Source organism: Notothenia rossii, assembly GCF_949606895.1.
Source record: "Notothenia rossii genome assembly, chromosome: 4".
In the NCBI taxonomy this organism is placed as follows: Eukaryota; Metazoa; Chordata; class Actinopteri; order Perciformes; family Nototheniidae; genus Notothenia; species Notothenia rossii.
Window position 1 is genome coordinate 70998335 of NC_136902.1, and position 22784 is coordinate 71021118.

Sequence of the window (22784 nt, forward strand, 5' to 3'; positions counted from 1 at the left end):
GCTCAAAGTTGAGGCGTGCTTCCTCCGCCCTACCCCGTGCTGCTACGATCTCCGGATGTCTGGACCGTAGGGAGGTTCTGGCTCTGTCCAGCATGGGCACACATAGCCTGGTCGCCTCCTCGTTTGCAACAACGAATCTCCTGTATTCGCTGCTGGGCTCCGCTCCCTTATCCAGCTGCCGAAAGCGCTTCCTAACCTCCTCCGTATACCTGGTTTGAAGGCCAGGGTCGGTTATGAATGCCTTCCAGTCATGCCGGATCTTGGGGCTTGGCTTGGGGACCCTGAGGCTCAGTCGCACCCTCATGGAGACCACGCGGTGATCAGAGCCCACAGAGCTGAACGTGCTGTACGGTTCAGCATTCAGGATGGAGTTCCTCCGCTTTGCCTCACAAGTATGTAGTCCAACTGACGTAGCATACCTGTGGCTCGATCTTGGAAGGTCCATCTCTTGCCTGTTCTTTTCCGGAACATGGTGTTCACTGCCAGTAGCTCGTGTTCCATGAGAAGGGCCATGAGGTATGTGCCATTGCGGTTGGTAGAGTCGTGGTATGGGTAGGGTGCGCCCTCTGGTCCAAGCCTTGCGTTGAAGTCACCCAGGATTGCCAGGAAGTTGTGCGCTGGGACATCTCGGACTGCTGTTGCAAGGTCCTCATAGAACTTCTCCACCTCCTCAGATGGTGCCACGTTGGTGGGTGAGTACACGACTATGACTGTTGTTACTGGGTTGCCTGAGAACTCTGCAATAAGGATTCTATCGGTGTGATGATAAACCTGACGGAGAGCCTTACGCGCCCGAGGGCCCAGCATTAGCCCTACACCCCCTGTTGCAGCCTGGGCCTCGTTTCGCCATGCATATGCAGTGATGAACGTGCATCTCTCCACTCTGCGATACACGATCCGGTCATCAGTGTGCACTCTTCGGTGTTCCTGGACTCCCAGGATCTCCACTCCCCGTTCCTCAGCACAGTGTGCTAGTTCTACCAATCTAGATTCTTCTCTCACTATACATTCATTGAAGGTTCCCATTACAAATGGTCTCCGACAACGCATGAGTGCATTGGACGGGGTGCTGTGATCGGACAGGACCCTCGCTTGCGGGTTTAGGGTATTATCGTCATGTTGTCCTCCGGAAGGAGGACCATCACCACCATCCGCTGCGATGTTCCTACGGACTCCCGCTGCTGGAAGTATAGGATTTGGGGTGACTTTGTTCTTCATGGTTGGCTTTACTATGCTGATTAAGGACTGGGGGGCGCAACTCGTCTCAGTCCTGGTTTTAGTTCAGAGTGTCCTTCTCCTAGATGGGTTGCCTTCCATGGCTATGAGCCCCATCTGCCCCTGCTATTTGCCCATAGCTGGGACAGTGGTTGGCAGGCGCCAGGGCGTGTCCACACACTGGTGGGCCTGCGCGCCTTGCCTCTGGGGCCCACTGTTGCTCTGAGATCCCCTACAGTTTAGCCTGGGACCTCACAGTACCCAGTTACGTGTGTGGCCACGAGGAGGCACTGCAGGAGTCTTGGCGGTGGAGCGGCTTTGTACCAGCAGAAGGAGACTTACACACTCGGCTCCTCTCTTCACCCTCCGCGAGGAGGGCTAGCCGGCGGCAGTGGCTGAAAGCAGAGTAGCAAGCAGAAGCAGCATGCAGCATGCACTAACTACAAGCACAACTACCACAGATCTACTGCACTATGCATCACACAGCCCTGCATGCAAGCACACACACAAACTATTGGCAAAGTAATAAACAAAATAAGGAGAATTATAAAGGCCGAAATAAAAGAAAGAAAGAACTGAGGACAGTTTTGAGTTGTAAACCATTCTGCATTTGGGGGGGGGGGGGGGGGGGGGGTGGTAATTAGCACACATTCAGCATGTCGAATCCAGTTGGTGTTTGTCCTCTGCCCCCTCACTTCAGTGTCAGCTATGATTTCATCTGGCTTTTCAGCTCACTGAGATGGTTAGTGGCAATGACTTAATTATGGCTCATCACTGCCATTTAGGGAGCACACAGCACTCCTCATCTGCCTCCTTATCATCATTCAGAGCACACACACTCTTGTTTTGCTGGTGCAATTACACACATTGACATTGGAAATACACTGCACAAACACACTGTGGGACAATGATCAGGGTGAAATATTGAAAAGGAAAACTGTGTCCCCTCAAGGTGAGGTTTAGAGGCCCATAAACAACAGTGACTTTTTGCCATCACTCACTTACATCTATTAAATCATGGATTCACACAGAAATCAGGTTCCATATTTCATCATGTTCTTGTATCAAGGACTCTCACCAGCCTCTAGCATGATGTGTGCTCTTTTGTACAGCAGTAAATGTTCCTAAAAGCCATAACTCATCCCATAGTTTGAAGGACTTAAAAGCAAGAGTCTCTATCTGAGGAAATTAAAACATTGTGAATGCAAGACATGAGAGAACAAAGTTGATGGTCACACTTAGAGCTAGTGATGACTAAAGCAATTGGTATAGTACATTCGGTTGTCTATTCATTGCATGCTCAGGTTCTCATGCTCTTATATCCAATCTAAGCAAACCTTTTGCTTGAGTATTTGTTAAAGTCACTCAAACAATCCAAAATGGTGGGTGAATCCATTATATTTAATGCATGTTTGTGTAGAGATTACTATTGAATGTTCCTTATGTGTCAGCATGGGTACAATGCATGCCTTTTCCTGTTTCTGGTATCCTGTTGTTACAAAACAGCAGGATGTTGTGTAATTGATACAAAAATAACAGTTTGCAGTTGGCATTCCATTACTGGCAGTTTTGTCTCCATTAAAGAAAGGCTTTTTAGGGTGTTCTTTCCGCTTTAATGCCGATCTATGACAGCATGTTCGGAGAAGATGGAGTTAGGAAGAACATCTACTTTCTAATAATAGAAAGATGATTTCAGAGGAAGCTTGTCTCATTAGTGCACTGATTGGAGTGTGCAGATTCTTTTCATTATTGTCAACGTTGAAATATTTTCTGCATAAGGTCAAACTGTTGAAAAGAACTCGGTGTGACTCAGGTTATAAAACGGGATAATCTAGTTTTGATGTGAACATGAGCTGTTCCTATCACCCTGTCAGTGTTTAAAGCTCCTGCTCATGTACAGACCCGGGCTTTATTAAGGTCTAGGATTTTTATCAGGTTCAGGATTAAAAAGGTCAAAGCTTTTCTTTTTTTTATATGGAAGACAGCTAACACATTTCTTCTTGGTGAGAATGTTATGTGTCCTTTTTTAATTTGCATTTAAGTTATATTATTATTCATTAATACTTTTAAAAGGATGCACAAATCAAATCATCTGAAATGTGGCACCTATTTTACACTTAGGAATGGAAAATATGTAAACAACATCATCTACCAAAGATATTACTGTGAAAATAATTGGGGATTTTCCTTGGGAATATATAATATGTTGTCTTTTTATTGTTACTGACCGATCTCATTTTCATTATACTGCCCCTGACTATAAGCACCAGTGTCAAGAATCCTATAAAAGGAGATACATTAATTCACAATGACTCAAACTGACATTGGAGAGAGAGGCATTGCTATCCAACTGAACTGACGGATAGTAAACTCTTTTGAAAGCTTATTAAAAACTGGCTTTGCATTGGTTTTCTTTCTCAGGCTCTTTGTTATATCAGGGAGACCCAACTTACCAGCTGAGCCCGTACTCTAAAGTCAGGCGTCACTTTATTTAGCAAGATCTGATCAGCTTTCATTTACTAAATTGCATTTCATTTGAAATGTCCCTTGTGTCTACGTCTGTATAATTTACCACACTTATTGTTTTGCTATTATATGCATTAAAACCATTTAAACAAACAATAAGTTAAAAAATATGTCTGTTGAGGTATAAAATGTAGGTTTTCATGCTAGAATAAAAATGTACTTCCTTCTGCATTTGTACTTCCTGTCACGGTTCCTGTTGTACACAATGCATATTAGGATAATATAATCCCAAATCATGTATACACTTTTTTTCTTCTCAAGATCAACATTATTCAGGCTGTTTAAAAAAACAAATCTTAGCTTCCACTAGACCTTGAATATACTGTAGAGAACACTGTGATTCACACTGTTTCCTCCTACAAGTTGGCTTGCACATTGGCATTGGATTCTGTAAATCAAGGTCAGTGCTGTGTGAATAAACCTCTGGAGAAAAATCAGGAAGCTGCAGACAATGTATACTGCAGTCTGAGTCAACCTTCAAACACCAAGAGGCATGTTTACATTAACTGAATGTTACAATACATTTATTTTTATTTTTATCTTAATCCTTCATAAACCTACGGCAAGCTTCTCAACAAATTAGAGCTTCTGGGTTAGTGAAACTCTTTTAAACCCGATTGGACAGTTTAACTGCAAAACGCACGCCTGCCAAGATGAAAGCGCTGCTGAGAAATGAGTGATGGCTGTTTCATGCTTGAATGGAGACTTTTGAGTCAGCATGTATGGTGCTCTAACGCCAGAGAGAATACCAAGGGACTATGTGATTTCCGGCGAGACACAATAATGACTGCCATCAGGCACAAAGACCTCTCCACACTCACTGGATATTCTGCTGTTTATCAGGGCTTTTTCTGTGATAAGGTCTCCATGCCCTGTTTCTCCTGCAGTCATTTACAGTTGTATACAGTTACATTGAAAGATATTCAGCGTATTTGTCTCTAACCAACGACCTATATTAAATGTGAAGATATTTGGCTCATTTGGGAGACAATAGAAAATGGGCTTTTCGGGCGCCATTCACGCATTGATAAACAGCTCGTTGCCTTAATGAAAAAGGTGACTTAAAACTAATTATTTACCAGAAAATAACAGTTGTTTATTAAGGACATTTCGCCACATTATTTTCCTCTTTTTTAGCAGTTTCAATGAATCAGAAGTCAACAGAAACTTAACAACCAACTGGTAACCAATTAAGAACAGAGGAAAACAACAGGGAGGCAGCAAGAACAGCCTTTTCATGTTGAATATTGTACTGCAAAAAGGACTGTTCTGAAAAACCAGCCATCAAATACAATATACAAAATGCAAAAATAATGCACTTTTCATTTCAAAAGATGGTTCATGTAAAAATGTAATTCTGAAAACCTCTTCAGAAAAAATAAGTAATCTTTCTTTACATGTATTTAGAATATACAAAAATATAGATTCATAAAATCACATAAAAAAGGAATTTAACAATATTCCCACCATTACAAAACTTTGGTCTTCAAGTAAAAACATTTGGCTGGTTTAGTTCTTGTGAAAAACTAATGGAAGTCTCTGATTCTCATCCCGTGTGGCTGCTCTGGTCGGCGTCTCTGGTTCACGTGAGGTGGCTCTTGTGAGTTCATCACAATGTCTACAGATACGGGAAATGAAAAACGATCCATCATCTGTGCGATCTTCTCCATTGGTACACCGTGCGTGTTCCTCCTGGAGGGAGAGAAGAGTCTTGTAATTTGTGTTTCTATACATTTTTAGAAGTCTGCAATGGTATGCAAATATAATATGATAATTAAGAACTCGTACTTCTCCAGCTCAAAAGGATCAAACTTCCAGCTGGTGTCAGGTTCACAAAAGTCCACTTTGTATCCTCTGTCCAGGGCCTGTTGAAAACATGTGGACTTTTAATTAATTAGGATCGATGAAGTGACCATAATAAAACAAATTTGCATTTTTTATTCCTATACCCACCATTTTTACATATGGCTTCATTTCCCAAGCTTGGGCGTTTGTATTATCGATGATGATGGGAGATCGGCCATCATGCATAGCATCCTGAGCTGAAAGAGATTTTTTGAACAAAAGAATATAACACAAAAGAAAATGTAAAGTATTTCTCTCAAGGAAATTGAAATCTCATCAAACCATAAATGATCTGCCATCTATTCAAGATAACGTGATACTTCCGTAATTCCTCCACTTTGTAAGCAGAGACAACACTGGCTTAAAACAAGGACCAATATAAATAAACTTCATATATGTCTGAAAACACTCTCACACAGCAAAGACTGTCCTGATTAAAGTTTGATAGAAAAGCCTTTGTGATGACGCAATGAGATTTTACACAAAGCATACTTCTGTTGTGGTTCCAGTCATGTGCTTCTCCAAGAAGACGTGCTTCATAGTTGTACCCCTCTCTGTGAGCAAAGAAGTCGTCTGTGCTCAGTATCAGCCCACTGGGACCAGTGGAGAGCAGCTGTCTGTGAGAGAGATGGGACACATGTACAATGAAAGTAATACATCCAGTCTTAGACATTTGGATTTTAACTCTTTTAACAAACACTTTTCATTTTTGATGTATTGTGTAAAATGTAAAGAGTCCATGGTAGTGTTTAAATATCTTATTTTGTCACCACAAAAATATTTGCTTTAATGATTTTTTTAAAGAAACTGGTTGATTACTTTTCCCTTGAGCGACTTATTGATTAGGTGACTAATCATTGCAGCTCTACTCAAATGCACTAATTATCTAGACTTAATGTCGTACCTGGCAAGTGTTGATTTCCCAGATCCTGGTAATCCCCTCATCAAGATCAGCACCAAGGGAGAAGGGTGTGTGTCCGTGTTGGCAGGGGGTCGGCAGTGACTCGCCCACGGTTCATGTTCTGAATCAAATCTCTGGTGACTGTTATCATCTTCACCAAACTGACGCAATTCTTCTTTTCGTTCTCTGGACCATCCACCATTTACATTATCAGAGTGTACATCAAGTTTTAAACCCTGTTCATCCCTGTCAAAGTGGTGTAGAGAATCTCCATAAAAGCCCTGAGAGGGGTGACTGCTTACGTTGGAAGGTGCTGAGCTGGAAAATGTTGGAAAATGGGACTCATCTTTAGGCTGGTTCGTCGTGCCAGAACCTCGCCAGCTTTGATCCATGTGTGGCGGTGGGTTTTGTGGATTTGGGAATGCAGATGGAGGTGGTGGGCGATGGAATGGAGGTCTGTGAAAGCCTGGGTTTGTTGGTCTGTTCGGTGTTTGAGGATAACGCCATTGATTTTGAGAAGGAGCAGGTGGCCTTGGTCTTCTGGGATATGGCTCATTTTGATACCAGTGTGACCAGGGTGGCTGTTTCTGCCCACTGCTTCTGTGGCAGCCATCTGTTTCTGCATATCTGCTTGTATGAAGTACATTTTCCTCACGTGTATCCTGAATTCCTCTGCTGGTAGATGTTGTTTGAGTAATGGGTGTTTGAGAATGTTGTTTCCCTGGATTATTATTTGCACCATCAGGTGTATCGATCTTCTCAAGCTCTTTGTAAAACTCACTCAGTGTGTCTTCAATGTCAGACTTGACTTTTGTTGGTTTTGGAGGAGGAAATGCTGGACCAATGAAGGTGGTGCTAGTGATCCCTACCTTCTTTAACACGCGCTCCCTCACACTTTTCTCTTGACTGTTGGAGTGATTGCTCACAGATTTGGAGTTTTTGTCAGAAGAGTCATCTTTACCGGTTCTTCCACGCTGACCCACACAATGTTTTTTTACGTCATGAAAGATCCTACAGGAGGATCCAGTATGAGACATCTACATGGTAAAATAATTCAAACACAGGCGACACATTACACATAATATTAAAACCTTAAATGTGTTGTTTTCATTATTATAGAACCGAAACTAATCCACCCGTTAGTTTTACTCACGAACTAGTTAAGACGGTGAAACATTTAAACAACTCTGTGGCCTTAAATTATTTAAACATAGTTAATGTTACTATTCGTTGTACTCACCATATACATTCAAGATGCATTAATAACGTAAAAAAACAACCTTCAAAAAAAGAACGGCATGCATGTGTTGCCTTGTGTTTACGGAAGTGGCGTCACTCTTCTTCTCTCCTCTCTAATGGGCTTGGAACAGCGCCGCCAGCTGGACTGGAGTGTGATATACAGTCACTGCGTGTGACCGTGTGACAGCTAAAGGTCATCACTCAAAGATGGCCATTGTAATGATCTTATGCAGAATATAACATGGGGATCCTTTCGAAACTAAATATGCCTGGAAGTAGACGCAATTATAATCAATTTTTTTGTTCAAGCTTTACAATAATCATATACTTTAGTTTTGTATATCTACCTTTTTTGCAAATTTCCCCTCTGTGGGACTAATAAAGGTAGCCTATTCTGATTTTTATAAAGTGAGTATTTGTTATTTCAATTTTTTGGGACCGATACAAAGAAACATTTTTGCACTTTTTGATCCATTTTTGTCACAGTGGACACAGGCATTTTTAGGCAATTTGACCACTGTAAAAATAACACATGATTGTTAATGTGTCTAATATTGCATTTACCTTTATGAAAATATGTATTTTTATCATAAAATGTACTTGCATAGAAGTCAGCCCTACTTTAATTATCCTCTAACAGTTTGAAACAGGGAGTCATGGAACCGAACTACAGGAATGTACTTTTTAACTTTATATAAGAAAAGTACATCCCTTTTCCCGCATTAAGATCAGGATGAAGTGATTTTAGTAATCTGAAGAGACTTCTTCTCTTTAATGTCTCCAGTTAGTCAACAACAACAACAACCCCAGAATATGAGCATTATGTCGCCATAAGCCTTTAAAATCAGCAATTTGTACAGTTTTTGTATTCTTTTAAAAGTGGTAGCGTGCTTGTCATCTCACAGTCTGTGTACCTACAGTAGATCAGCATCATGTAAGTCCTGAGTGTCAATCATAGCTAGTTCCTCGTCATTCACCCACTCATCCTCCACTGGAGTTTCAACAGGTGTCTGAGCTGGAGTCTGTACAGTTTTAAAAGTGCTAGGTGTCCCAGTCCCAGACCTCCGAGGGGGGTTGAATATCGTATTTACACATGGAGAAGCCACTGGGCCAAACGGGGAAAGAGGTGGGGGGGACGGGATACGAGACAGATAGTCCAGAGCTCTCCTCTTCTTCAGGCTGCTGGGGTCTTTCTCTGTGGAGCAGTTTGCTGCAGGAGGCTTCCTGCTGACAGGTGTGAAGGATCCAAGGCTTCGGACTGGCTGCTGAGATGTCACCTGCATAAAAAGGACACATTATTTGATCAATATATATATATATAAGTTGTTATGAGAGCAAATGAACCAAACAGCAAGGACATGAACTCACACTTGTGTATGTGTCCAGTCTTCTGACTGTTGTGAAAGCTGTGCTTCGTGTTTGCAGAGCTGGAGAAGAGAAGGAACTCGGGCCATCAGATTTCCCTAAATGTGAAAGCTTCTCCTCAGCAATTGTAAAGAAGCTATCCTGACCCTGAAAACACAAGATGGACCATTTTGATTCATAATTTCTTAATTTAACAAAACATTTATGTATCAAAAACCAAGGACATGGAGAAAAGGTAAACATACTCTGTGGTTAAGGTCAGGGAAAAGATTACCAAAACAATTATTATCTGATCATAAGCATGCACCTGTGTATTTTTAAAGAATAATCAAGTGTTTCTTTTGAAGTTTAAAATGAAAACAATGTATACAATACTTGTTAGAGGTCAATATGAGAAGCCACATTGGATAAACATTTTCAGTTTTCTAACATTTTCAACAAATGGATTTCAAATACTGTTACAACATCTTTTAGAGGTTAAGTAAGTATGACAAACATTACTTGATATTTGAGAAACATCGCTATTCCTATTGAGCATTTCCATTTTCATCAACCATCACCTGCACCTTAATTCAATGATAGCTAATGCATTTGTGATTTCGTCAAAACATCAGGCAGTTTGGCTGTGAGAGCATCCAGGATTCTTAATTGAGAAAAAGGAAAACACAGTTTTGGACACATTTCAGCAGCTTCATAGGTCTGAGGATTTAGCACTGTACCTGGGCCAGTTTTCTGAGTTGGCAGAGAGATTTCTGCAGATGAATCTCTTTGGGGTTTGTGGAAAAGACGGTCAGATCTCCAGCGTACACAACAGGCGTGCGAGATGTGGACTGACCTCTCAGCTGCAGGTTGCTCAGAGCCAACAGAACATTTGGCTTTACCAAATCTTCCAAGCCAGACTGAGCAAAGCTGCTGAAACAGCGCACTTTGACAAAGTTCATTTCCCCATCAGTCAGATAAAATGCCGGAGAGAAACCTGTGTTCAAAAGCGCAAACAATAATTGTATTTAGAAAGGAGTTACATCAGGAACAGTAAAGAAATAATAATTCACTTACCCTGTCCATCTACGATGCTGATGACATATCCTGTGAGATCAACTTCTCCACACTGCGGCTGCAGTTCTGTGTTTTGAAGATCCACAAAATGGGTAGAGACTCTCGGTTGAAAATGTGTTGATAACCATTCCCGAGAGACCTGAATGATAAAACAAATATTACGTAATACTAGTTATTTCCATCATCTATCTGACTTTATACATTTTCCATCTAGAAGTCCATATACCCACTGATACACTCTACAGTAGCCTACCGGGAGGTCCTGAAACTGTGTTTTCTTTGTCCCAGTCAACTGAACAGTTGTGTTACCAACATGTTTCTTTCCGTCTGAAGTGGTGACATTATAGACTTTGTATCGACTGCCTTCCTTCAGTAAAGACTGAAGATCCGAGGAAGGCCGCCAAAAGTTCAGCTGGTAGACTACAAAACACAAACAAATTAGTATAAGAAAACAGCAGTAAATACATTAAAGCAACCAGTGTACATTTAAACTGAGAAAGAATGAAGACACACCACTGCCAGGTTGGTCCATGAGGTCCGCGAGGCAGAGCCTCCACACAGGAGTGACGTCTCTCTTGGGACAGCTACCTTCGCTCTCCTCTGCATTTTCTAAAGCTTGTCTGAAGCGATCCTGCAGATCAGCCTGCTTCTTTTCCATCAGAGAACATCTGTAGCTACGTAGAGTCTCCACCTGCTGTTCACTCAATTGAGCCTGGACATGCATTTGAAATAAGAGAGAAAGTCAATCTCTATTCATGACAGAAATTATTTTAATGATCTGTTAAGTAAATGTCTTATGACCTCCAGATACGCTGGGTCATCCCCCACTGCTTCATACAGCTCCTCTCCATCTTGAAGACCTGCAATACTTTGACGACTGATTGTCCGTCTTCTACGCTGAGGTCTGCTATTACCTGTGGAGGACAATTTTATATTTTTATATTTGTTAGGCTTTTCCTGCCTTAACAAGTAGAGCTGAAGACAGACAGGAGAAGTGGTGAGAGAGATTGGATGCAGAGAGTACTCAGACATGGAACACATGCTCTACAACAACACTTTTTCCATTTTAACCTGTCCATAACATGCTGGAAACCTACCTTTGTCCTCCTTTTCAAATTCAGCTTGAATCTTAGCAAACAGGATCTCCATAGCTTTCTGTTTGTTGCTGTCGTGTTGCCTCGCCTCCTTCTCTTCTGCACGAACAGAGCGAAACACAGCCCCTCCATCTGTTTTCCTCTCCATCCACTGGAAGAATTTGCATACAGTCAAAAGCATATTGTCAAAGGGATTATAACATGAGCTTCCAGAAATAACAGAAAAAATATATCAATGCAAGACCACACGCACCTGTAAGGGGTAGCTTCTCAGGATAATAACGTCCACACATCCTACGGGTCCTCCATTGCTGTACAAACTGGAGATAGGAAGCAGGAATGGCCGTGGATCCTTGTGAAATCCAAGCTTAGCATCCCATCGTGCGGGACGGCTGCTGTTGGCACATATCTAAACACAAAAACAATTAATTATCCAAATGCTTGTTATTTGGCATCCTTGTGGAGAGATAGAATAGCATTTGGCCCCCCTCTTGAAGTACCTTTAACATGAGAGATTCAGGTGCCTCCAGAGGAGAGCAAGCATCCTGTGATCCCACCAGCTGAGCCCCGTGGATGATCAGCTTCCCCCCCACAGCCACTCGACCTTTGTGGAGCATGGCAGTCAAAGGTTCATCCAGCTGGGCTTTAATGGCGTACCATCCATCTGTCAGCCACACAACTGCAGATGGGTTTTCAACCTTGGCTTCAGCATCTGGAGGAGTCTTGGTGTCACTGAAACTCTGTCGGTTTGTGGAGTGGCCCCTTGAGACGACCCCGCACACACACAGGACCAGGGTTTTGGCTGATGTGTCGTCCTTTTCCATGATCTTTCTCAGAGCCGGTCTGCGGCTGTGGTCCACCTCTACATCATATCTGATACACATAACAATTAATAACAGACAACACAAATTAAATACAAGTTAAATGTAAAAATGTAATTAATATCAACAAGTTATCCTTGTGTATTTAATTAAATGTGGTAGGGAAACAATTCTGCTCATTTCTTTTTGCTTATTTATTTATTAAACTAAATAAATTGAGTCTTTAAATCTGATACAAAACAGAAGTAGGTGATACATAATTAAGCCGTCTTAGTTATTTAGGTGTCATATATTTACACATTTCGCATTAATATGCTTGGATGTCTTGCTAAGCGCACATCTGAATAACATAAACTAAAGAAAAACATTGAACAGAATCCCACCTGTACTTCAGTTGAAGGAGAAGCTGCTCTGGAGTGAGACAGAGACTGCCCATTGATTCTGGAAATGATCTTTCCATGGAGGCTTGCTTCCACACAATCCATCGGTAGTGATTGTACGCCCACGCCTCACTCATTAGTTTAGGATCAACACCAGGTGTGTCACATAACGCTCTGTGGACAGTGCAGAGCAAGAGGATATTCAGGCTTTATTGCAAATTCCAAAACACACCTTGTTTCTCCAAAAATATATGTTCAACTTTGATTTAAACTAAAGTTCAATAATACCTATAAAACTCTTCTTTCCCTGCAGTCCCGTCCTTGCTGGGGATTAGCCATCCTCCATCCGCAAGCTGCACACCACCTCCTTCTACTAATGCTTCCCGTCTGATGAACTGCTGTAAATTGAAGCGGAAGGATTCTGCAGTCTCACTGGTGATCTCACACACGTGCTGATGAACTCCATGTCCATACAGCTGAAAAACAAGAACAAGTCAAATTGCTGTTTACATGGAAGTGATCTCATTTATAAACAAAAACAAGAAAATCCTTTTACAAAACACTTCTGGCCTTGCCTGTTTTTGGCTGTATATTGCAGGAGGCTTTCCATTTACTGCAGCTTTTAACGGTATCCTCGACTCCCCTGAGGTTTTGGTAAGCAACAAACTTCCCGGCAAAGGTCGAATGGTCTGGCGCTTCTTTTTCCTGATCCTCATATCTTGCACATCTCGTGCAAGCTCAACATTAGGAAAATTCTGAAATATGTCTGTAGACCCAAAAAATAAACATTGACCCATGTTATGTAGATTTAAGTACAGTTAATCATGTTGACATGAATAATTAATCATCTACAGCACCTTGGCTTGGGGACAATATACCTTCCACTTGTGACGCCTCGGCAGAAGAGTCCTCTGATCCACAGCCCACAGCGACGTTTTGATCATTAAGACTTCTATTTGTAGTGCCAGCCAAGGACACCGTCTGAATGTCTTCTTTACTTTTATCACCAGTTACATCTGTAGTGCTCTGTGTTTTTTTAGCGGTTGGCACAAAGGTGTTGCTGCTGAAGGGCGTTACAAAGAGACGGAGGTTATTATCTTCCTCCTCTTGTGGTTTAGAGGAGCTCTCTTGGACAATAGTTCTTTGTTTTTTGAATGGAGGAACAAATGCAGAAGGTGTTCCTTGGTTGACCTTGAGCACTCCATTCTTCTGACTCTCTGTCTTTGCATTCCTGAGGAATGGAGGAACAAACGCTGGCACCTTGGGATGTGATGATCTGCTGTCTCCTGGGATCGATGGCTGTGTTGGTGTCATCTTTTGCAATCTGGTTTCAATATTGTTTTTTCCACTTCCGTAAGACAAAATATACATTACAAAAAGTCGACTACTTTTTTTCAGCTGCTTGAAAACATGGACAAACAATTTAAAAGGCAACTTACCCAGGTGGCCTTGTAATGTTTGGATGGAGAGAGACACTGTATTTGAAAACCCTTCGGTCTTTCATTACACCTAGAAAATCAAAACAAGAGTTAATATATAAGACAAAATATTTATTCTTAAGATAACTTGTTACAGTGCTACTGGTTTACCTTTTGGACAACTTGTCTCCGGAAAGAGTGTTGAACCTTTGGGATCATCAACAGTCCTGTCGAATTCTTCCAGTAGTCGCCTTTTCAGGGGAGGCTGACCTAGAATATTCAAAACAGCATGGCAACCTTTTATGTAAAATAGTAATTTTTGTGACATAAAGTCATAGATTAATGTTTGCAATCTACTAGCATTTAGTTAGTGAGTCATAAAAAATTGATATTTTGCAATATGGGAACAATGTATTTTATGTATCAAATGAAGAATAAATAGTCAATACTTCAAAGTTGCATCATCTAAACAACTAAAACACTTACCAGCTATATCTGAGTCCTCAACTGATCTTTTCCCTGTTCCTTTTCGCTCCTCGGCAGATCTGAAGCTGGATTTTGGGTTTTCTTGCAATGGCATGTTTTCTAAAGTCATTGAGAGACTTTGGCCAGCTAGACTTTCATCATCTAACAAAGCTTTAGTGCAGTCCAGAGCTTCCTGGGCGAAAAACTTCTGCTGGGTTTCAGTGCAATCACTTAGGTCAAGTGACTGAGCATTTAAAACAGAAGACTCTTGTGGCCTTTTGACCGTACATCCCTTGCTGTTACTTGTCCGATTTGTTTCATAGTCCAAACCAATGGACATTTCCTCTTCAGGGCTGTCATGGAGGTTGCCAGCAGATGCTGGGTTAGTTGTGCCTTCTTTTAACTGAAATGAATCTGTATGTGCCTTGTCTTTAAAAGAAATGCAATCAGGTAGACTTGGATTTCGAAGAGTTTCATTTTCTTGCTCAGGATTTTGCAATGGGGTTGAGGATTTGAATACCAGCGGGCCACAAAACCCAGTAGGCATGTCCTTGCCAGAGTCTGTTGAAGGCTTACATGTTTGTTTCACATCAATAACCTTTGATGGATCTGGTTTATGAGTGTCCTGAGGGTATTTTGAGTATGAGTTTGAAGAATGACACTTCCCATCAGCTTCTTCTGCTAAAAGGTTTTGGGCTTTCAATAGATTTTTCCGTGACACATTGACTTTTGTTCCCCCTGCAGTTGTAAAACCACAATGTATTTTCTCTGTTCTTTCATCATTGCCTTGTTGCTTATCACTGTTCCTTGTGTCTGAAACAGCTGGGATCTCTGTACTGAAACTGATGTCACTGAAGAGAGCCCTTGCCTTCTGGAGGGCCTCAGAAGAAAATGCCACTGACTTACCACTGGCTGCAAGAAATCCATTACTCCTGGGTGGCGGCCCAGGAACTGGAGGCTTGCAATGTTCCGGTGTATTCTCAACTCCTTCACAGTCACATAACAGAGTTTTTGCCTTCTTTAGTGCTGAAGATGAAATGGTAACCCCTTTGCCACTGGCTGTCTGAAATCCACCGTTCATTGGTAGAAAAGTTCCTTCTTTCTGTTTGTTTGTGTCCTCAAATATAGCACTTTCGTTGAAAAGAGACTTCGCTTTTGTCATCGAGCTATCAGACACGGATACTTTTTTGCCACTGGCTGTACAGAATCCACCACCTTTGCCCAATCCATTGACTGCAGAGGAACTAATGTTCTTTGAAGTTGTGCACAATGCAGGAGAAAGCGGCTTTGACATCAAAGATGGGTTTCCATGTAAAGAAGCAACTTCGATAGAATCCAGTGTTTTCTTAAAATCGTCTTTGTGAGTCTCAACATCATGAGGATGTTGCATCTTTTCATGGTTCACAATTAATGGCAGATTTTGAATTCTAGGTTCTTCAGAAATGTTTATGGTCATTTTTTCATCTTGTTTAAAATGTGAAAGGTTTTTCTTCTTGCTGCTGCTTCCACTCACAGGTTCTATACTTCTCTTTTGTTTTACTGGCCTGCCATTGTTTCTTTTCATAAGGTCACAGTCCTTGAATAAAGTATCTGCCTCTTGCATTGCTCTTGTTGAAATAGGACCATCCTCAAATTCTGTCAAGAGGTGTTTTGCTTTTAATAGATTTGTATGTGAAACATGGACTTTAGCTCCCCCTGCAGTTGTAAAACCACAATGCATTTCTTTTGTATTTTCAGCATTGCCTTGTTTCTTTTCTCTATTCATGGTGTCTGAAACAGCTGGGATCTCTGTACTGAAACTGACGTCACTGAAGAGAGCTTTTGCCTTCTGGAGGGCCTCATAAGAAAATGCCACTGGCTTACTGCTGCCTGCAGGAAACCCACTCTTCCCAAGTTGTGGACAAGGTACTGGCATCGTTGAACGTGCTGGTGTCACATTGATTTCATCTTTATCACATTCACTCAACAACATTTTTGCTTTCTTGAGAGCTGTAGATGAAATGGCCACTCCTTTGCCACTGGCTGTCTGAAATCCACAATTTTTAGGGGCTGTAACCTGAATATGATTGTTGGTGAGATGACCTGTTCTTAAAGCATCTCCTTGTTGTTTCAGTTGTTGGTTTGCGTCCCCAAGAGGATTCATTTCATTCAAAAGGGACTCTGCTTTTTGCAGTGCATCAGCTGACATAGATACCTTCTTTCCACTGGCTGTAAAAAATCCAACATCGTTGCTGGATTTATTGATGGCAGAGGAGCCAGTACTCGTAGATGTTGTGCATGAAAGAGATGAAAGTGCCTTTGCAGTCGAAGGGTTTTCATGGAAAGGGGCATAATCTCCAAAAGATGGTGCATTCTTAAAACCAACATTTAGAATCTTTAAATTGTGTTGTACATCTGTATGGGGTGCAGCTGGTCCAGCATTCACATGTTCAGGGTTATTGATCAGTTCTTCAGGAACAGTTACTTTTATTCCTTTACAATTTAGAAGGGTCTCGTTATGGCTGACACTTCCAGGCAATGGTACAGTGCTCTTCTGATGTTTTACTGATAGGCCATCATTAAAGTCCATAGTGTCTTCGAAGAAAACATTTGCCTCCTGCTGACTCCTAGCTTTTGCTGTGATAGTAATCCCTTTCCCACAGGCCATTTGGAACCCACGTTGACACGTGGTCTCCATCTTGATGTTTTCAAAATTTGGTGCATCATTTTCATCTCTTATGCTTGTGACCAGTTTTTCTGAACAGACAGACTCCTTCAACTTATCATGCAAAGATGAATCCTTGTGATTGTCCACAGTAGTCTTGTGCTGTGTCCTAGGATCCCGTCTCAGCTTGTCTGGTGAGGTTTGACTTGTCACAAGATTCTCCTCTAAATCTGCAAACAAAGCCCTAGCTTTGCTCAAACACTTTTTTGAAACTTTCAAATTGTTTCCTCCGGCAGTCTTAAATCCCACACCAAGTAAAGGGTTGTTGTTCTCCAGCTTGCTTGTGTCCGTGTGCAGGGCTCTGTCAAGGGTTTTGTGATCAGTTGAAAGAATAAGCCTTGGGCCTTTAGTGGTAGACGCAACTTCAGTCGAGGAGTTTTCATTTATGATTGCACTGGACAATAAAAGACCTGTGGATTTACTTGTAATGTTGGATGTATCACAATTTGTTTTACCATCTGGAACTAAGTCCCTTTTTTCATACATCACTGTTACCGCCAGATGCTTTTCTTCTGAACTAAAACTGTCATCAAAATCTATACCTGAAAGTGAATCAGGGTCAAATTCTTTCTCAACTTTTTTGGGAGAGGTAGTTTTATCTTGACTGTGTTGTTTCACCTTTGCCGTTTTAAACTGTGTAAATTCAAACTGGCTATCTGCTTCTTCCAAGAGAGTGCAAAGCTCAGTCACATCAGCTTTTTGTGAAGCTGTTAACTGGCAACTGATATCCTCTTTTGTTTCACTTGAAGAAGGTGGGTTGTTTGAGTTGGTGGTTGGATTTGTCACTGATCCACGACTCATTTCTTTCTTATTGTCGAGGACACACTTGCTGGGTTGGTCACATTGCATTTTTCCCCCCTCAGTTTCTTCAAATAGATGCTTGGCTCTCTGTAGGTTGGCTAAGGAAGTTTGTATCCCTTTATTTGAAGATGTTTTAAATCCTGATGCATGCACGAAAGGAAGAGAAACTGAGGTTTTCTCTGGCAGACTGCTACAAGCTTGACCATTAAAGGGAATGCCATAAATGATATCCTCAGTTCCTTTTGCCCCGCTGGGTAGTTGTGCTGATGTACTCTCTGTGTGCAACTTAATTGCTCTGCCAGGAACCAGTGTCTGGCTTTCCTTGGATGCACTGGACAGCTTGGCATCCATTTCAGTTTCTTGTAAAACATCCTTGTCATTTCCTTTATTTGTAGATGCGAAAGGAGGGATCTTGCAGATATCAGATGTAAAACCAGGCATCGGTTTACTTTGAACATTAATCTCTGAGCTACGATGAACAAATGATGATGCCGTAATGTGAGTGAAATCTGTAGACTGGAATTCACTGTCACCATCACAGTGAAGTTTTGCTTGTATTGCTTTCTGTTTAGCTCGTTTCACAGCTGACAGACAAGCTGATGGAGAGAAGCCATTTCCAGGAGTATCCTCTGCTACTTTACTCAGTTTGCGGGGGTCTGACGATTGACTGAAGTCTTGTGCAAATTCTTTGCAAAGCTGCGACATGTCAAGATCCTGGACTTTTGCTTGTACAGAGGGAGGTAGAATATCTACAGCGAGATTTCCCCATTTTTGCATCTCATTCTTTCCCATGCTGCAATAGTATGCTTCATCTTGGGATTTCCCCGACTGTGTCACATTTACTTTGTTTCCTGAAATGAAAAAATTATGATTAAAACATAAACATGTATTCATTATAGAATACATATTTGTTTTTAGAGAATATATTGTTGCACTATTAATACATGACAAAATGTGTTACCATAATCTGGAATCACTGGGGATGAGTCAATCTTCCGAGTCCGTTTTCCTTCTCCGTGAACTTGTGGTTTTGAAGTCCCAACAGTGTAAATAAATGTCCTCTTTTTCTTAGAGTCTGTAAGTTTCAACAAAGGCCTGACTAGCTGGCCAGAGTGACTCCGCAGTTGTTCTGTTAAAATAATGTTTCCCACTTGCGTAGCGGGAGTACTATCATAGCAAGAAGCCTCCACAGTAGAAAGTGGAATTTCAGATAAACTCAACGGAGACCACTGGGTAATTCCAACATCTCCAGTTTTTACAGGTGGTGGTGAAGGAAGTCTGCCAGGTTCCTGATCAGCTGTTCTCGGTTTATCATTTGTTGACGAGTTGTCTGTAGAGCAGCAGCCATGTTCTCTGGTTGGAATGGTTTGCTTTCTTTTGATTCTTTCCGATTTGACTTTTCTCAGTGCTGAACTACTGTTACTGAAAAATATAGAGAGAACATGTTCAGCTCCATCAAGAACACTTGCTTCTGTTTTGCGAATATCTCCATCCTCAATAGCATCTGGTAGCTTCTGTTTCCAACCACTGTCACTCAGATTCAGGGAACTCTGAGGGGAGTGGTGGGACTCTGGATCCAGACCAGCCTCAGGGGAAACAACACCTGTTGATAATAAAGCAGCTATCAGTATAATGTTCATTATGCATCTAATGTAATATCTGTTGCCATTCATAGTCATGTTATTGATAGATAGTGTACCATCTTGGATGCAAGATGTAAAGGAAATCACAGTACCTTGAGCAACGGAAGGTATACCATTGTTTTTGGGTGACACCACTTTTGATGGATTTGAAAGAGAAGGGAAAAGCTTCCGTACAAACTAAGAAAAACAAGATATAAAAACAGAGATTTAGAAGCCATTTCAAATGACACACTGCAATCTCTTGTCTAAACTTTTAATTGAGAGCTGGATAGCAATCCTTTAAATAAATACAAATGAAATGTGCAAATCTTCTGCCCTTTTTCTTCCTCTTGATTCCTCAAATGACATTATGTCAATAAACAGAATTCTGTAGATGATAACATGGAAATTATGTAATAAGGTTTGGAGAGATATCTTGGCCTGTTGGGGCTGCACGGAGTACTCACAACCACATCTTGTTCTGCAGAAACATCTACTGGACAGGGACTCTCGTCAGCTTTTGCTATAACATTGAGAAGACAATGATTAGTTAACAAACAAATACATTTATTTGTTATATTTTAGACAACCAATTGAGTAATTTGCTTACTTAAAATGAGGGTGGATGGTACTGCTGGTGGGGTATTCTGAAAACTGGTCCATAATATATCAGGAAAAACTCTGAGACCTTCAGGTATAGGCTTGCTGTAGCTGACCTGTAACATACAGAAAACAGTATAAATAGGGGGAGGGCTTAATGTATTCCATAATGGCACATTCATGTAGTTACATTTGCTGAATGACAGTTAACATCAGTGTTAGAAGCATTACACTTACTGGGGATTTGTGTGGGGTGTGAAGTGGATCTGTACAGATGGCGAAAGCAAAACAATTATCAGTGATGATTCAATCTTTTTTTAAATGTAATTTAAACGGATTAAATACAGAGACATTTGTAGCTCACCAAATCTCTGGTATCTTCCATTTCTAGCACCTGGGTCCCTATAAAGAACACGATAGAAATCAAAAACTGCCAACAGCAGCTGTGACAATAAAAGTAACAAAAATAATCTTTAAAATAGCACTAATTTAGAATGCCTACACACATTAAAATAATGACTTTGCCATTTGGAATATATTAAACATATACTTCTTAAAACCATATAGAAAGCAAGCAGAAATTATTGCACCCACCACTTTGACATCTGAAACAAACAAGGACTTTGTGTTGTCGTCCATGTCAATGTTTCTCTTTCTAGGAAATACAAGGAATTATTTTTAAGATAAAACATCAAGAAAGTGTATCATGCAGTCATGAGTAGGTAACAACAATTAACAACGACTCATTTAACATGATATGCGCGGACATCCTGTATGAGCTAACGGAATGTGCTATACATTTAGATTCATGCATACATCATCTTTTTTCAGACATTACCTTCCTCTTTACCAGATTCACCGGTGAAAGAATGGTCATCCCCAGTTTCAGGTGACACAACTCGAATGCGTCTGAAAGCTTTTGGGGTTGAAAACAGCTGACTCTCTACTGCACTTTTGTCCAAAGGAGTTTTAAAGTTTCCTTCTTGATTGGCACACAGGTCATCTTGATCATAAAAATGTCCCTCGTTGGTGAACGTTTGAGCTGTCAGGGACTCAAACCACTCGGGGTCCAGAGGGCCCAGCTCTAGATTGAGTAATTAGAAATAGTTTATATGATAGAAATAGTGTTCACAACCTCCAATATAAATAACATTATGTTTGTCTTTTGTAATTGCACAATAAAAGCCTAATATTTTCAAGTGTCATTTTGATAAAAAAAAGGCAACGTCTACTATTGTCTTACCTTTCCAGATTTCATCTTTGTATGTGTCGTAAATGTGTTTAGAGGGTAACGTTAAATCCATTCCAGTTGATTTATGTGATTCCTAAAGTTTGTCATGTGGCACTGAGAAAAACAAAGATTGAATCATGACAGAAATGAAAAAACAGCAACTTCATCAACATCATCAAACATCGAAGTTAACCTTAGCGAGCTTTAAGCTGGTGTATGATTTCCGGGTCCTTTACTAGAGCATTTTTATTTTATGCTACTCTATACAGTACTTACACTCCACTGCAGTTTGGAAGCAATTATGTTTACTAACTTAATTTACTTAGCTCTTTAATGCACTGCATTTGTTTGACAATATTAGTTACTATCTAGATTCAGATTATTTGCTAATACTAAATATAAATGAACTAAGAGATAAACAATAGACAATTATAGGTTTAAATATCCAGCAGCAGTGTATAAAGTAAAATGATCTCCACTTTTACCAGCTGTGATGAACACATTGGGATATTAAGCGTGACATGTAAGTGACATGTAATTAAGCACAATAAGTCATTTTGGTATTTTAAGTATATTTTGATACCAATACTTTTGTACTTTTACGTAAGATCTTAAATGCAAGACCTTTTCTTGTAACATAGTATTTCTACACAGTGGTATTTCTATTTTTACTAGAGTAAAATATCTGAGAACTTCTTACTCATCTGCTGAATTATGAGATTTATTCTACAGTCTGAGCACGGCCAGCTTTGCATTAGCTGCTATTCAGCTATCTTACGTCAATGTCAGTACTTAGGACAATTGATGTATTGATAAATAGATGTCAATATTGTAGCGTTGACTTAAGTTAGACTTAGGTTACAATGTCTAAAAAACACTGAGGTGAACTTATACTGACTGCTAGCGTTACTCTTTCACAAAAACACACCAGACGTCAAAGTACGTTACATTAATATTTTAACGTTTTTCTACCTACCATGTCAGCGTGTGTTGACTGTCATGTCTCGACGTGGCTCTTGACATAGTGCTGAGAACAAAACATAAAACCACAATATAAAAAAGCTTTATAGAAAGTATTAGAGCTAGCTAGATTATGCCAGCCATGGCGCTGGGATGTGCTTTTTCAAAAACAAACCTCGCGCGTCCAACACAGGAAGTCAGTCCGATTTCAAAATAAGAGTCATGTATAAATCTTCTTCTTCTTCTTCTTCTTTAGTGTTTATTGGCGGTTGGCAAACCAACTTTTAGGTGCATTACCGCCACCAACTGGACTGGAGTATGGACAAGAGACTATGCAGAAAACAATAAACAAAATACAACAAAACAAAACAAAAACAACAAAATAAAGAAAACCAAAACTCTCTAGATTATTTTAAATGTATCAATTTCTCTAAGAAACGTAATAAACTTACAATACATATTGCCTGATGTTTCCCCTAACAGCCCTGATAGCAAAAAGTCAATGTATTTTGCTTTCTTCAGTGTTTGGAAAAGCACATTT

The 22784-nt window shown here is 40.6% G+C and overlaps 3 protein-coding genes across 6 annotated transcripts in view; 1 reads left to right on the forward strand and 2 right to left on the reverse strand.

Annotated features, from left to right (window-relative positions):
* The window catches only part of LOC307038037 (stromal interaction molecule 1-like), a 358279-nt gene that overhangs the window by 28322 nt on the left and 307173 nt on the right, over window positions 1-22784 (forward strand). The gene's annotated exons all lie outside the window — the stretch shown is intronic.
* n4bp2l2 (NEDD4 binding protein 2-like 2) lies at window positions 4810-7867 on the reverse strand. Of its 2 annotated transcripts, none has more exons than XM_079676168.1 (6): window positions 7728-7867; window positions 6491-7524; window positions 6079-6203; window positions 5695-5783; window positions 5530-5606; window positions 4810-5433 (listed from the first exon to the last, which is right to left on the reverse strand). In XM_079676168.1, the coding sequence occupies exons 1-6, from the start codon at window positions 7734-7736 to the stop codon at window positions 5268-5270; spliced, it is 1500 nt and encodes a 499-aa protein (XP_079532294.1). In that variant the 5' UTR covers window positions 7737-7867; the 3' UTR covers window positions 4810-5267. The 2 variants fall into 2 exon arrangements, with proteins under 2 accessions (XP_079532294.1, XP_079532293.1); XM_079676167.1 differs by having other exon boundaries at window positions 5530-5624.
* brca2 (BRCA2 DNA repair associated) lies at window positions 8466-22437 on the reverse strand. 3 transcript variants are annotated; one of them, XM_079676165.1, is made up of 28 exons: window positions 22419-22437; window positions 22260-22310; window positions 21296-21397; window positions 20891-21136; window positions 20647-20707; window positions 20417-20454; window positions 20290-20318; window positions 20063-20168; window positions 19920-19975; window positions 19566-19650; window positions 18792-19433; window positions 14347-18681; window positions 14032-14130; window positions 13882-13951; window positions 13300-13790; window positions 13018-13208; window positions 12731-12918; window positions 12446-12616; window positions 11742-12114; window positions 11495-11650; window positions 11245-11392; window positions 10949-11061; window positions 10661-10859; window positions 10401-10567; window positions 10148-10286; window positions 9811-10067; window positions 9095-9238; window positions 8466-9003 (listed from the first exon to the last, which is right to left on the reverse strand). In XM_079676165.1, the coding sequence occupies exons 3-28, from the start codon at window positions 21354-21356 to the stop codon at window positions 8641-8643; spliced, it is 8928 nt and encodes a 2975-aa protein (XP_079532291.1). In that variant the 5' UTR covers window positions 21357-21397; window positions 22260-22310; window positions 22419-22437; the 3' UTR covers window positions 8466-8640. The 3 variants fall into 3 exon arrangements, with proteins under 3 accessions (XP_079532291.1, XP_079532292.1, XP_079532290.1); XM_079676166.1 differs by lacking the exon at window positions 22419-22437 and having other exon boundaries at window positions 13321-13790; window positions 22260-22412; XM_079676164.1 differs by lacking the exon at window positions 22419-22437 and having other exon boundaries at window positions 22260-22412.

Coding starts and splice junctions, on each gene's coding strand:
- n4bp2l2 (XM_079676167.1), bottom strand. Junction 5,625..5,694: donor TGAAGCCATATGTAAAAATG/GTGGGTATAGGA, acceptor ATTAATTAAAAG/TCCACATGTTTTCAACAGGC. Junction 5,434..5,529: donor GATCCTTTTGAGCTGGAGAA/GTACGAGTTCTT, acceptor CTCTCCCTCCAG/GAGGAACACGCACGGTGTAC.
- brca2 (XM_079676165.1), bottom strand. CDS start 21,356: ATGGATTTAACGTTACCCTCTAAACACATTTACGACACATACAAAGAT. Junction 20,708..20,890: donor TGAATCTGGTAAAGAGGAAG/GTAATGTCTGAA, acceptor TGTATTTCCTAG/AAAGAGAAACATTGACATGG. Junction 20,169..20,289: donor ACACCCCACACAAATCCCCA/GTAAGTGTAATG, acceptor TGTATGTTACAG/GTCAGCTACAGCAAGCCTAT.